The following is a 15,654-nucleotide window of genomic DNA, read 5'->3' as shown; positions in this document are numbered from 1 at the left end:
TTAGCATTATAGGTAATTAGTGTATGAGCCAGTACGTCATCGATCAGTCAAGTGCTACGCTCGCGTCAAGACTGGGCATAGGTCCAAGGACAGGGCGTGACAACTTTGGCTGACTTGATCTGATTGGGCAGGAATACAGTCACAACCCACGGGTGGATCCTCCATCTCCGTGCTGAGAAAAGGCGTTCAGGTAAGACAAACGCCCCTTCTGCTTTGAGAAAGATGTCTTCAGCCAAGACTTTTCAACCTGAATTAGTTAACTGTCTTCATGTAGTCTTTTTATGTAGCATTTTAACTGTTTTCCACATAGTACTTTAGCTGTTTCTGTCGAGTATGAATTCTACAGAAACATATTTTAAAATAGGTGTTTTTTCTTCCAGAACATTCCAGATGTAGACGATGAGGGATATAGCATTAAACCTAAAGATTGTCAGAATATCCTTTGTTGTTATTATACTTAATATTTTCATGTATAAAGCATTAAATGATTTTATAGACCTTAGGCATTCTGTTTGCAGTAGTTGCATACAATATTAATTAACCTGGCATTCTCAGAGTGTGGATCTCAACCCCAGGGAGGGGGTTGCAAAATAATGAAGAGAAGGTTGCTGAAGAGTTTTCCTCACAAGCTTGCCATATTGATGCATAAGTACTCTGAAAGGATAACAACAGAACAGTTCCACAACCCTCTTTCCCTTTTTTTAACGCATTACTTTTCCTTTCAAAAAAAACTATAATATCTGGCGGTTCAAGGGTTTTATGCAAAACTCTGACCCTTGTTCTGCAAAGACAGTTATTAGAGACTGCTGTGAGGAAGGAGAAATTGCAAGAATATTGGGTGGGATATCCAGTGCTAGGCTAGAAGAGACAGAATAGAGGTGCTGTACTGCTACTTCAGTGCAGCTTCATTGATTGTGAAAGAGCCAAAAGCAACTTACAGCCTGTCATTGTTTCGTAAACTGCAGCATTTTATGAGGAGTTTTATGGAAAACTGATCTAAGACAATAAGATATCCTTTCTTTTCCATGATATATGGGCTACAATTTAATTATTAAATAAAAGGAATATATTTATTTCTTCCTCAGCTCTAACCCCAGTGAGTTATCAGTTTTATTCATTCAGTGCAGGGGTGTCACATGACGTGTCACAATGTATCGTGACTTTTTCCCCATTGCCGGAGCTGGGGTGGGTGCAGTTTTAGCATGACGCATCCAGCCCGTGGGCCAGCAGTTTGACATCCCTGATTCAGTGGGTTAGGGTTAGGGTTAGATACATTTGTCACAGCAGTGTTTGAAAACCCTGCATTAATTGATCAATCAACCTTTTCCTTAACTGCAAATAACATGCCAAAGAAAACCATTTTTATTCCTCAAGTGATTCCGACTCTGAAGAGGATGAACCAAGAAAGTTCCGTGTGGAAATCAAACCTGTGCATTCAGACTGTAGTTCTCATTATACAGTGCCTTCTTTGGATGAATTAAAAGAATCAATAGGAAACATCACACTTTCACCAGCTATATCTGTAAGTAAACTTTATATGCTATTTAGTATATAGTAATAGGGAAAATATACCATGGTTAATACTTTCATAGGAATGTTAGCATAACTAGTTTTAGCATGTTTTAGAATGTTGTATTAAGGTTTTTAGAGAAGGAATGAAGCAGTTATTGTTACATTCAGGGAATATGAATACAAAAAAGCAGTGAGAAAAACAACGTCAAAGGAAAGAAACCAGCTGAGTAGGTTAGCTGTACTGTTTTACAAACAGTTTTACTAATATTTGAAGCTATTTTATACAGACTTGTGGAGCTCTGTATCATAAACCTGTTACAAAAGCAAAAATAGTCATTTTAGTTCAAACTGGCATCATTTATATTTTGAAGGCAGATACTTCAATTATGTTCAGCTAGAGAGATATTTAAATGTGACATTTAGGAGATAGACATATTCTTGGTTAAATTCTATCCATTGCCTGATAGAAAATAATATTGTTTTGTTGGGCTCCTTTATTCAAACTATCTAAAATGTGAGAAACAAGAAAAGTTTTCTTCCGTGTAGCCAGTTACAGAATAGCCTACATTTTGTAGGGATGATCCTGAGTAGCACCGTAAATCTTTTCCCAATTTGAATTTATTTCAAGAGGGTGGAAGCAAAATCATTCCATCATCCAATATTTCACTCCCATTATCCATTGGCTTTTGTTCTGGTGCAAGTATGGGAAACTCTCCTAGATGTTTAGGGGAAAGAAATGAAAGATTTCAGTTTGAAGATGTTTCAGAATAGTCCATTGATTCCAATTTATTTATTTATCTTAATCTTAACTTTCAATCTAATCAAGCAATCTTAGAGGTTTACAATAATATATTCAAAAACTCCATAAAATCCCAATATTATTGTTTTAAATAGTGCTTTTTGATTACAATTTTTAATTTTATATAAATTGTGGAACATCACGATAGTCTACATTCTAGAGGCCCAAATTTACTCTAAGATGGATAGTTGCAACTTCATTAAGGAACAGTTAAAATGCAGTAAAAAAAATGCTAGTATTATTAGGTCAGTGGATTTTTTTAAGGAATCTTGTCCATTAAAATAACAGGATCATTTTAAAACTTTATTTTAAAACTTTATTTTTATTAACACTGTAGTTTGATGTTTGAAAATTAGAAAAGAATGTCCTTTTGTACATATAGCATGTACAAAACTGTGTGTAATTATGTTTTCCTTATTTTATTTCCTATGCTAACAGAGACATAGTCTTGTAAGTATTAAATCATATTTAATTAGCAGTATCATACTGCTTGATAAGGGATATAGCTAGAATATTGTAATTGATTTTATATACTGTGATGCACAGTTCACTCAAAGCTGCCAATTAGGTTTATGCCATGAAAATTGTAAAATTATTTGTCCTGGTAATAATAAATTAAGAATAAGACAAGAATAAAATCCTAGGTATAATCTTTTATCAACATTTTCAAATCTGGAATCTAATTAGCCTTACACCATAAGAACAGGATTTGATTCACAGATAGTCCTTGACTTACAACCACAATTGGGACCACAATTTTGAACATAAGTCATGAATGTCATAAATCAGGCACCCATGTGACTGGCCTTGATTTTACCACTGTTTTTACAGCAGTCATTAAGTGAATCAAAGTGGACATTATTTCCCCAAAACCAGCAAAAATGTTGCACATCAGGGTCATATGTCTATGGGATACTACAATCAGTTTTAAGTTTGAGTTGGTTGCCAAGCCTGAAATATGATCATGTGACTATGGAGAGGATGCAATATTTTACAATAGCCAGTAGTATTTTAGGAGCTGTAAAGCACCCTTTCCGAGGTCATTGTAACTCTGAACAGTTCAATTTACTGACCAGTATTCAGCCCCTGATGGACATAACACGAAATTGTAGTCTTCGGTTGTTAAAAGAACTATTATAGTCACAAGATGGAAGGGTCAGCATCTGGATATTTTCTACCTTACATTGTAGACACATTTTCGTGACTGAACACCGGTAGGACTACAAAGAAATTCGAGTTACTTAACTTGTTACTTAAGACCCATTCTTTTTACCTTAGAGCTGAAAACTTGTTCCTTACAGTATAAATTTAAGCCTTAAAAAAAAGAAAATGTCCCAGGTCTTTCCCAAGTCAAAGCTGGGATGGGGTTTGTTTACAAGCTGCACTTCCAAAATAGCTTTAGGAGTGGTCATGACAGGCACCTAACCTTAGGTAATATGGTTCCAGTAATCAATATTCATTTTAATTGGCCATTCAGTAATTAATATGTCATACCAAGGGAGTGAAGTTGTATATCAATTTCATATAAGCTACTGTTATGATTTGTTTTGTTTATCTAAGTCTTTTTCAGACCTTTAGTTTCATATTTGTTAAGTGCACATTTTTTACAGCAGGTTCAGAATTCAGAGCACCATGCACAGGCTGTTTGAAACCACCTTTATGTAGAATAATTGGCTTTCGGTATAGAATGACAGCTGGTTTTTTTAAATCATCCATAGTTGTTTTTATTATTTCTATTATTCAGAAATAATATTAGCCAGTTTCACTAATTCGGTTAAAAAAAATGGAGGACTTCTGTAGTAATATTAGGCAACCAAGATGGGATTATTGTATTGCATAAAACAATTGTGAGGTAATGATGCCATCTGATGTTCCACATTTAAGATCCTAAACATCCTAGATATTTTATTTATATCTGTCATTCATTTTGCTAATGCTAATATCTGAGATTGGCTTTGGAATATTTCTTGCCTTCAACTTCTCCCTTAATTTACAAAGAAAATAATATGTGTTTACTAAAACTTGGGTTTTTTTTCATTACCTTACATTTAGGCACAAATGAACCGGAATACATCTAGTAAGTTTGTCTGAACTGGTGTCTATCAGTGACATTTTCTTATGTTTGTATCAGTTTAAATGTCCTTTTTTTATAAAAATAGATTTGTGTAAACTATGTGGAAATGTATAAATAATGTGAATGCTGGATAATTGAGTTTCCTTCTGTATTAAGAGTACTCAAAGCAGTTTTTTCCCCAATGTGGATAACTTTAAAAGAATATATCTTTTGCCACTTGCCCAAAATATAGATCTAGACAGTCCTCAAGTTACAACAGTTCACTTAACGACAGTTCAAATTTACAACTCCCACACAAACACACTGAAAGTACTTATGTCCCGGTCCCAAAGATATAGCACCGTGGTGGTTGTTCGCCCTTACAACTGATTGCAGAGACGCTGCAACATGCCCCCTGCATATTTCCCCCCCTTCTTTCTTCCTGGGTCCCCCCAGGCATTGGATCTGCTTTGCTAGGGCAGAGGGTTCCATCTGCACCTCCCTACCGCATCATCAATCGCTCACTTGCCTTTCAAAGATCTCCAGAGCTCAAGATGTCAGGGTAGGAAAGAAAGAAGAACAGGCTGGGCAAAAAAGCCACCCTTTTTTTCTCAGCTATTTTCCTTTTGTCATTAGACACTAGCCTTCCCCTCACCCTCCCTCCCATTAACTCCACTAGTCTTACATTAGCACAGTTAATTGTGGGGAAAGGAAGGCATACAGTCCACAGCAAACCACTCCTTCCTACAGGCTTGTGTGATCATGTCCTTGCACACGCTCCCCCTCTCTGCAAAACCACTTTTGCAGGGAAGGGGAAACATGCACAAGGATATATCCCTGCACTAGGCCCACCCTGAGGTACCCCATGCACACTTAATGACCTGCGCATTCGATTAACAAATGTATTGGGGAGAGCAGGGATGGGGTTTGTTCATTTAATGTGATTCACTTAACATTACGATCATAATGGGCAGGCTCCATTATGGTCTTAACTCGAGGACTACCTGTATATAACTTAAATACAATATTTGTTTAGTGGCACTGTCATATTAGGTGACATAAAGGATACTTTGGAAGATTCTGACACTGGAATACGTATTACACAATACATCTTTAAGTCTATATCAAATTGAGAAAGAGTCTTCTTCAAATTATGAATTATAGCACTTTAAATGGGCAGATAACTACATGTATCTTTCAAGTGATTTTCTTAAAACCCAGTAGGCTATATCTGATAAATTTTAGTCTTCATTAGAACAGGAAGGAGAACTGATAAAACCTATACATTTTAAATCTATACTCTTACATATTTAAAGGGTAAAAGTTCATTCCCATGTGGAGCCAGAGTAGACAGGATATTGGAATCTATGATCAGATCACCAAGCCATTTCTCAGATGGTAAATTCAGATCAAAATGTACCCTGAGGGAAAGGTTTTTATCATTTTCTTCATTGATATTTGTAGCTGCTATTTTCCCTAACTGATGGGCAAAGGAGGTACTTTTTAATTAAAAGAAGTAGGAAAAGCATGCAGGACATTGCTTCTTTAAAAAATTCCAATTTTTTAACATCAATGGCCATTTTCCCTTCTAAGTAATTAAGTAGCCTGTTGCATCTATATGTTGTGTGTCATGTGTCTGACTAATGAAACACTTCAAAGAACTTTCAGGCATGGTTTAACCTAAAAAGCCTTTTATTAGTGTAGAGGGGTGTCAGCACGGCATGGTGGATGCCAAGATCTGAATTTTCCTTCCTTTGCACATAACATTCCAGGCATTTCCCCTCCCCTATTTTGGGATCATGATTCACATCTTCCAATTAACCTGGAGGGCAAAGATTCACTTCTGTTCCTTTTCCTGGGCTTTCCTTATAATTCTCCTCCCCTTTCTCTGTCACCTGAATTAACTCTAAAAATACCAGACAGTTCTGCATATTTTGTCAAAGCAAGAATATTCAATATTAGCAGCGTTGACATTGTGTGTGTGTGAGAAAGGGGGGGTTAGATACAGATATATAGATATAGAATCCTCAGGAACTAAGCAAGGTCCTTTGCATGCATATTACCTGTGTGTATTATGTGTATGAATGTGTTTAACTCTCTGATCATGCCGTGTTTTCTACATGTGTGTATTGAGAAGCATGAGGCAGACTGCATATGCTCTGCTCTGAGTGACATGACCAGGAGGGAAGGGTTGCCAGTATTCCAAGTCATGCCCAACTATTTTTCCCATAAGAGTGCCTGGAAAAACATTTTTCTGGTATGCTTTTCTCCATAGCCACATTTTCAGACTTTTAACTCAACCTTTCCTTTGTTAGTTTCTTCAAATAAATTTTATTTCATTTTGTTCTAGTTTTGGAAAGTTACCCTACTTGTTGACAATCCTGAGCCCCTTTCATAATCTATGTCCAACATTCTGTTGGGTTAAAAAGAATAGTTAAATATGAAAGGCATATAATATACAGCATAGTTTACAGATTTTTTTTTTACTTTTACAATCCTTTAATACTCCATTCTGAGTCGTGTGATCAGGACAGATTGAAGGAATGACTTACAGAGAAGGATTTGGCAAGATTTCAGTTCATTCCCCAATTGCCTCCCATTTTTCTAAAATCCCTCAGATTTGGCCCAGCATTATTTCCAGCACTCTGTTAGGTTGAAAAGAATAAAAATGTCACAAGTAGAAAAGAAAACTTAATCTAAATGCCCCTCTCATACTTCTGATCATTTTTTAAAATTTCAAATTGCCAAAAGCTACTTCTCATCTGATTTACACCTTGTTCAATACAAAAGTTTATATACTACTTACATGTTAAATTTCCAAGGGGAAAAATATTTCAACATAGTAATTTAAGACATTTCTTTTTCCGGGTGTTAGTTTCTTTATTGTTAATTACTTCACTGCTAAAAATCAAGTTTATTGCCATTTTGATATGTGACCTGGGATATCAAGGGAATTGATTTTTTCTTCAGGAACTGTTGGGGCTGCTGGCATTGTAGTTCAGCAGTATCTGAAAAGCCAAAGTTTTTAGATGGTTTTTGTTTGTGTAAGCAAGAGATTACTACAGTACACATCTAAAAGGTTGTCCCCGTTGTATATGAACACAGAATCAATCAATCTAAAAATCAAAGCTTTAGTTTAGATTAATATATAGAATAAATTGCCTTTCGGTAAAACTGCCATGTAAAGGTTTTTGCAACCTTTATTTATTTATTGCATTGTTTTATATCCCACTTCTTCCACTGAAATTATATACATATGTTGCATTTATGACACATAATAGGTAAATTATAAATGATTACATTTAACATTGTAATCAAACAATACCAGATCTAGAGAAAACAAAACAAATTCTTTAACTTTTTGGGCTGCCTTTCGATAGGACAGTTAGATGGTCTTATGGTGAAAGAGGATACAATCTTGGTGGCAGGGATCTGGTGCTGTCCTTCTTGTTCCTAGATAGGATATCCCCCGTATGAGAATTTGTATTAGATAGGTAACACATCAGAGCAAAATATGACAAAACCAAATAAATTGTAATACATATCAATTTTTCTTGAACATTTGAGTGAGGTTTTGTTTTCACTTTTATCAATTGGTATCGTGCTTTTTATAAAAACCTGGCTGATTTTGTTAATTAAATATATTTTTAACAAATATATCTTTTTAAATAGGTGAAGAATTAACAAAATCAAAGTTTTCTGCTTCATCTAATGAGTAAGTTTCATATTTGACATTCATGTTTATTTGAAAGGCATTGAATATTATTTTGCAAGATTTGTTCCAGTTTGCAGCATTCACAGCTTGATTTGATATTACAGTTTAGACATTAGGAAACATGTTTTTGATTTTTCATTTTAAAATTCAGTCTTTCATTCTGCTTTGTTGTTAATTTGTGCTCAGATTGCAATAAATATATGCGTACATTGAGTTACATTTTATATTTATTTTTTAATCTTTGCTTATATTCATACTGAAAAACAGGAAATTACAATACCAGCAGAATAATAATAGTTATACAATGAAAAATAACTAACTGTGTTATAGTGATTAATCATTTGACTGTGTAAAATATAAGCTTAACACTGTTTAAAATAAATATAAATTATTTTCTTGCTTTTGTAAGATGGCAAACTTTTATTATAAACAATTACAAGTATTGTTTTCAAATACACTTAGATCATATAGAACAGTGCTTTTCAACCTGTGGTACGCGTACCACTGGTGGTAGTTCGGCACCTGGCAGGTGGTACGCATACGACGGGTTGAAAAGCATTGTAAAAAAGTGTAAAAGTGTAGCAGGGAATGAGCTGAAGCAGCAGCTATGCCACACTGGCCTGTGGGAGAGTCAGCTGGAGTTGCGATGTTGCCAGGGCTCTGCTGAGCAACCAGGATTGAAGTGTGGGTCCAGCTGATTGGCGCTTCTGGAAGCAGCTGACAGCCTTGTGGAAAGGAGTCAACTGCAGCTATACCAAAGAGAAAGGGGGGGAGGAGAGAGGAGAGGATATAAAAGCGGGGTTTGGAGGGAGAGAAAAAACACAGTGGAAAGAGAAGGGGATGGAGTAAGAGATGGAGAAACATGTAACCTTGGGGAAAGGAGTCAGCTGCAGCTACACTGAAGAGAAAGGGGGAGGAGTAGAGGATATAAAAGGAGGTTTTGGAGGGAAAGGGAAAGAAAAAACACAATGTGGAAAGAGAAGGGGATGGAGTAAGAGACGGAGAAACACGCAGCCTTGGGAAAGGAGTCAGCTGCAGCTACACTGAAGAGAAAAGGAGTAAGGGAGACAGGAGAGGATATAAAAGGAGGATTTGGAGGGAAAGGGAGAGAAAAAACATGACATGGAAAGAGAAGGGGACACGGAGTAAGAGAGACTGAGAAATGTGCGGCCTTGGGGGAAAGAGTCAGCTGCAGCTACACCGAAGAGAAAAGGAGGAGAGGGGGGAGAGAAGAGGATATAAAAGGAGGTTTTGGAGGGAAAGGGAGAGAAAAATCAGATGACCGGGAAAGAGAAGGGGATGGAAAAAAGAGACAGAGAAGAAGAAAGGCTTCTCTGAGTCAACCAGAAGGAGAAAAGAGGATAGAATAGTGTAAAGATTAATGTCAGAGAAACAAGCACAAGTTTCCCATTAAAAGTGTGGTAAGTGGGTGTACAGATAATTCTCAGCCTACAACCACAATGGAGCCCAAAATTTATGTTGCTAAGTGAGAAATTTGTTAAATGACTTTTGTCCCATTTTACGACTTTTCTTGCTACATTTGTTAAGTGAATCACTGCAGTAATAATAATAATAATAATAATAATAATAATAATAATAATAATAATAATAATAATAATAATAATAATAATAATAAAGTTGGAAGGGACCTTGGAGGTATCTAGTCCAACCCCTTGCTCAGACAGGAAACCCTATACCATTTCGGACAAATGTCTGTCCAGTCTCTTCTTAAAAACTTCCAGTGTTGGAGCATTCACAACTTCTGGAGGCAGGTTGTTCCACTGATTTAATTGTTCTAACTGTCAGGAAATTTCTCCTTAGTTCTAGGTTGCTTCTCTCCTTGATTAGTTGTTTAATTAGTAACACAGTTCTTAAGTGAATCTGTTTTCCCCATTGATTTTGCTTGTCAGAAGATTGCAAAAGGGGATCACATGACCCTGGGACACTGTGACCATCATAAATATGAATCAGTTCCCAAGCATCCGAATGTAAATCACGTGACCCCGGGAATGCTGCAAACGGTCATAAGTGTGAAAAATGGTCATAAGTTTTTTCAGTGCCGTTGTAACTTCGAACAGTCACTAAGCAAACTGTTGTATATCGAGGACTACCTGTACTTCATCACTTTTTTTCCTTTTGAAGGGGGGTCATCAAGTTTTTGACACCTTGCTAGGCGACTGGTGGTACTTGAATATTGTCATATCCTAAAAGTGGTACAATCTGTGAAAAGGTTGAAAAGCACTGATATAGAGCCATGTGGCAGCAATATTATTATTCAGTCATACATATGGTTCTTTATATGTGTCTGTACAAGTAGGGCTTCTGCCTTCTGTCTTCAAACCCAAGAATACACTAAGACTCCTAGAAGTTTGTCCACCCCAAGGATAAAACACCCAGACACAAACTGAGCAACGTGGTATATGCAGTACAATGCAGTGAGCCATGTGCAGATCTGTACATTGGGGAAACAAAACAACCACTTTATAAACGCATGGCACAACATAGGAGAACAAACCCATCAGGACAAGATTCAGCAGTCCATCTGCACTTAAAAGACAAAGGCTACTCTTTTGAAGACAGCAAAGTCCACATTTTGGAGACAGAGGACTGCTGGTTTGAAAGAGGGGTCAAAGAGGCCATCTATGTAAAAATTGAACAGCCTTCTCTCAACAGAGGAGAAGGGATACGACATTGTCTATCTCCAGTCTACATCACAGTCCTTTCAACAGTTCCAAGAAGGCTCCACACTCATTTGCACTACTCAGGTGACCCTGATGACACAGATAAGCCTCTAGATGGCATCAATGGCTCTCTAATGAATGGAAAATCCTCTGCAAGGAGTATAAATTCTTCCATTCCCCACCATCCAGTCAGAGCTGAAGAAGCCTCTTGGATGAGAAGCAAAACATCTTCAAAGAGGAAAAGAAAGAAAGTCCAGTTGCCTCTTGAAAAAGTACCTTTGGGATCTCCAGGAGAAGCTCACTTCTGCTCAAACCTCTTCACTGTTCATCACAAAATAATTTGGGATTTTCCTATTTAGAATCCTATCTAATTTCAGGGCAGAATTTTAAAACAGTATTGAACAACAATTAACTATAGTTAACAAATTTATCTTCATTTATCGATGCTTATCTTCCTAGAAGTATCATAAGAAGCTATTAGTCCTACAGGGCAGTTCAGATCAAGGAACAGATGTTGCATTGACCTAAAACAAATTCTTCATGTGAATTGCACTTAATTAAAATTTAATTATTTTACTGCTATTGTTTTTATATAGTAAATTGTTTAAGAATCTTAGCAATTTAGTAAATTATTTCAGTGTCTTTTAAATTTGCTTAAATGTTATAGTTTTATAAAGTTCAATTTTATTTTTATTCTAATTATCTTAAAGCTGTACTCAATTGTATTTTGATCACTTGCCATAATAATAACATTAACTAGCAAACTAAGAATAAGTTTCTGTAGTTGTTAATGAATTCATGCACTATTAACTGTAATTGTCCCAGATACTGTAGTAAGATGACCCAGAGCACATGGGACAATTTTGCAGTAACCTGTTGCTTTCAGATACCAATCCTGATCAACATATTACATTATCAGGTTCTGTGCAGCAGTACTCAAAACTCATCTGATAAAATTACCTGGGTCTGGGCTTCTATAAAGTAAATTTAATGAGCATCTAGTTCTGTCATATTACAATGCCTTATAAGTTGATATAGCTTTCCACAAATTATGTATGCTTCCCTATACCCATCTAAAGCTTCTACCCCTTCTTTTTGATTCTGTTAGATTCTTGCTTTAAATTTTTAATTGAGGTATCTTTTTTATTTTAGTTTTACTCTTGATGTATGTTTTTAGATTCTATGTGCTTTTTAATGACTGTACCCTTCCCTCTTTATGCTGGCCCATGACTGATAACATTTTGATTGGTTGGTTGATTGATTGTAGTAAGATATATTTTATACATATGTATAGTTTGAATTTATTTTCTGATATCTTGTCCATTAGGAAAAGTAACAATGACCTCTTGGCATGGGACCCACTCTTTAGAAATTCTGGTGATTCATCTTCCCTGACCTCAACAATGTCTTCTTCTTCATCTGGTAACATTTCAATCTATGAAAAGTTAAAATTATGCTTGCTTTTTTTTAATAAACACTTATATTGAATGTGTGCTATATAAAAGTATTATAAAATATACTGTAGCAGTCATTCAGATCCGTACTTTTTCATGCTAACATAGTTATTTAGACGAGAAAGGTAACTCTAGGAATTTTTTATACTTTCTGTAACTTCTAAGCATGCTATTCTCTCTTTTCAAAGCTGTCTTTTGATAAAAGCTCTTGCACATGCCATAATGCTATCAAGCATTATTTCAGATGCACAATAGACTTTGCGAATTGTTATTTATTTATATATTTAGAATATGGCATACAATCTCAGGGGTGGAATGGAACAACTCGGTATGGCCAGCTCCATGTGGCCAGCTCGCCACCTCCATGTCACTTCTGCCAATTCCCTGCTACCAAGTTGTCACAGGACAACTCAAATGGCCAATTCACTGCAGGGACAATTTGCCACGGGCAACCAGAAGGAGAGCCAAGCAGGTGGGCAAGCGAATGGATGGGCAGAACAGTGGCTGTGGCAGCTGGGGACTTCCCATTTTCACAGTCCCTGCTGCTGCGCTGAGCTCCGAGCCATTCGGCAGCAGTGGGTGGGGAAGTGATGGAGGCCAGGTGCATCTCGTTTTCATACCTGCCATCACCAAATGACCCAAACACCACTGTCACTACTGAATGACCTGTAGCAATGGCGGGGTGTATGAAATGGCCTCCTGGCCTCCACCATCTCCCCACCGCCCACCCCAACCATCACCACTGCCAAATGATCCAAAACTCAATAATTTTAACTGAGTAGTAACTATTTCTGCAATGTTATTATAATGTAATTAATTAAAACTCTTTATCGATGCTTTGCATATACAATAGCTATAAACAGGATAATGGATTTTTTCACAGTTCATAAACTATAATTTATAGTAATATACTTATGGTACCTACACTGAACTATTTTTTAGTTTAGCCGTTTCCTGACTTTTAAAATACTGCTAAATTAATCTTAGATTTAAATATTTTTGGAACAATTTGCTGTTATTTACTAATTAATTGTACAAACAGATTAATATTCTGTAATTGCCTTCCAGGAAGACCAACAACTCCTCTTTCAGTAGGAACATTAGTACCTCCCCCAAGACCAGCTTCTAGACCAAAGTTGACTTCAGGGAAACTCAGTGGAATTAATGAAATTGTAGGTTCATTATATCTTGAGACTAATGATCTTTACTTTCCTAATCATAGCATTGTTAATTTGAACAATAAGTTAAAGTTTTTGAATTTTGTTTGTCAGCCAAGACCATTCAGCCCTCCTTTGACCTCCAATTCCAGTCCACCTCCCTCAGCCCCTTTGGCACGTGCAGAGAGTTCTTCCTCGTTATCATCATCTGCTTCACTAAGTGCAACAAATACACCCACAGTTGGTAAGTTATTGTCTGCCATGATTACATCGGTTTTAGTTTCTGAAAAAAGATTCCTTATTATTCATAAAGATTTATATGTCACCTAGTTTCATTGTCTTAAGGTACTATATAACTAAATGGATAATGTAGCATCCAAGCATTCACCCATTCACCCAATACAGCAAATCTCTCATAAATCAAAATCAAAAACTATCACCAGAATGAAAATCAATTTTCAACAAAAAGATAGGTAATCCCTAATGTCCAAATGTCTATTGAAACACTCCTGTGTTTTTTTTCAACTTCCCAAAACAGTAATTACAAGATCGAAAATCCAAACAGAATGATTTCAGATAATGCTATTTTTCTGTCTCCACCTAACTAGATCTCAATGATACATACCAAATCTATCCATTTTACCATCACTAGATTATAAATACCTTTATTATAGGTGGATATGGTGTTTTTCAGGAGCAACTAGACACCAAGACTCCCAACAATTCAATCACTTGGGCTTACAGAAGCTGAAATTTGCATCAGATATAATAGAAAAAGGTCCACATTTTGGAACTTACAAAACATCCACAGAGAAACACTGTATTTCATTATAGAACTGCTGTATGGGGGAAAAATATTTTTATAGTTTATTATTATGATCTGATCTTACTTTGATTTTGAGGTTATTGATTCTGAGCTCTTTTTCATAAAAGCACATGATAATCCTAATTCTAATTTTGATATGACATTTAAAAATATTTTTGCAATGAATTTCCATTAATTAGTGTAGTATTTTGAATTCTGCATCAACTTATACATAATATGTAAAAACAAATGTCATGAAAAATGTAACTGTAGAGTTAACAACTGTAGAGTTAATATTACAGTATTTAATTGAAGCCTATACATTATGTATTCTAGGAACTTCACGTGGTCCTAGCCCTGTCAGCCTAGGAAGTCAGGATACATTGCCTGTTGCAATAGCCCTAACTGAATCTGTAAATGCCTACTTCAAAGGAGCAGATCCCACAAAGTCAGTAAAATTGTAATTCATTTTGAATGTCATATTTTGCATTTAAAAATCAGATAAGGTCTCCTCCTTAGTTTTGAGCAAATTTTGAACCTTCAGTACTTATTGATATATTTCAGTAAATATATTCAGTGAATTGTGTCACATTTTTAAACAACTATTGTATTTTGGGAACCATAACTACTGCAGTATTTTCATCTCTTTTGCTAGACTATTTTATAGACCTTTCAGGTTTACTTTTTTAAAAAATCCCTTTCAACAAAATTCCATCAAATGCATTTTATTTATATACTTATTGTGGACTGGACTTCAAGAAAAATGTCCATTCTATGGAACTAATCATTCCATTCCCCCAAATTCTGACCAGAACTTTACCTTTGTCTTCTACAACTAAGGTAGCATTTGTATGTACTTGGCTGGAATGCATGTGGCAGGCTGTCTGCACCAGTGTTTTTTAAACTTGGCAACTTTAAATTGTGGATTTCAACCAACATGCTGGCTGGGGAATTCTGGGAGCTGAAGTCTACACATCTTGAAGTTCCAAGTTGGAAAAACCCTGGTTTATATCTTTCCCCAAAGGTACAGAATGGCATTTGCAGGAATTCTATTTGGAGCATTTCTAAAGATGGTGATTGTGCTCTGGATGCTCAGTGCTTCCTGAAAATAAGAGCAAAGTTGTTCTGGGCAGGTTTATGTGAGGAAAATTGGCTCCCCATTTTGTTTCACCTGAATTCTACAAGATAAGGCAGGAACTGAGCTCAATTAATTAAAAATGGCAGCTAATGCTTGCTTACAGTTTAAATGAATAAATGAGACTTGAACACTGGGTACTATCTGACAAAATGAAATTCAATGATGAAAAAAGTACGGTTCTACATTTAGGCAAGAAAAACCAAATGTTACAGGTATAGTATAGGTGGTACCTTGCTCAATAGTAGTACTGTGAGAGGGATCTCGGAGTCCTAGTGGACAATCACTTAAATATGAGCCAGCAGTGTGCTGCAGCTGCCAAAAAAGCCAACACAGTGCTAGC

General features: G+C 36.1%; 1 protein-coding gene across 1 annotated transcript in view; it reads left to right on the top strand.

Moving 5' to 3' along the window:
* The window catches only part of FCHO2 (FCH domain only 2), a 68,896-nt gene that overhangs the window by 40,714 nt on the left and 12,528 nt on the right, over positions 1 to 15,654 (top strand). Inside the window, exons 12-20 of the mRNA XM_015819426.1 lie at positions 381 to 438; positions 1,344 to 1,522; positions 2,750 to 2,761; positions 4,364 to 4,388; positions 8,037 to 8,079; positions 12,088 to 12,182; positions 13,283 to 13,386; positions 13,486 to 13,615; positions 14,513 to 14,624. Coding sequence (XP_015674912.1) covers positions 381 to 438; positions 1,344 to 1,522; positions 2,750 to 2,761; positions 4,364 to 4,388; positions 8,037 to 8,079; positions 12,088 to 12,182; positions 13,283 to 13,386; positions 13,486 to 13,615; positions 14,513 to 14,624 — 758 coding nt within the window. The remainder of the gene's footprint in view (positions 1 to 380; positions 439 to 1,343; positions 1,523 to 2,749; positions 2,762 to 4,363; positions 4,389 to 8,036; positions 8,080 to 12,087; positions 12,183 to 13,282; positions 13,387 to 13,485; positions 13,616 to 14,512; positions 14,625 to 15,654) is intronic.

This window comes from Protobothrops mucrosquamatus, unplaced genomic scaffold (genome assembly GCF_001527695.2).
Source record: "Protobothrops mucrosquamatus isolate PMUCROS unplaced genomic scaffold, P.Mucros_1.0 scaffold919, whole genome shotgun sequence".
NCBI classification, from domain to species: Eukaryota; Metazoa; Chordata; class Lepidosauria; order Squamata; family Viperidae; genus Protobothrops; species Protobothrops mucrosquamatus.
This window is presented reverse-complemented; position numbering and strand designations above follow the sequence as displayed.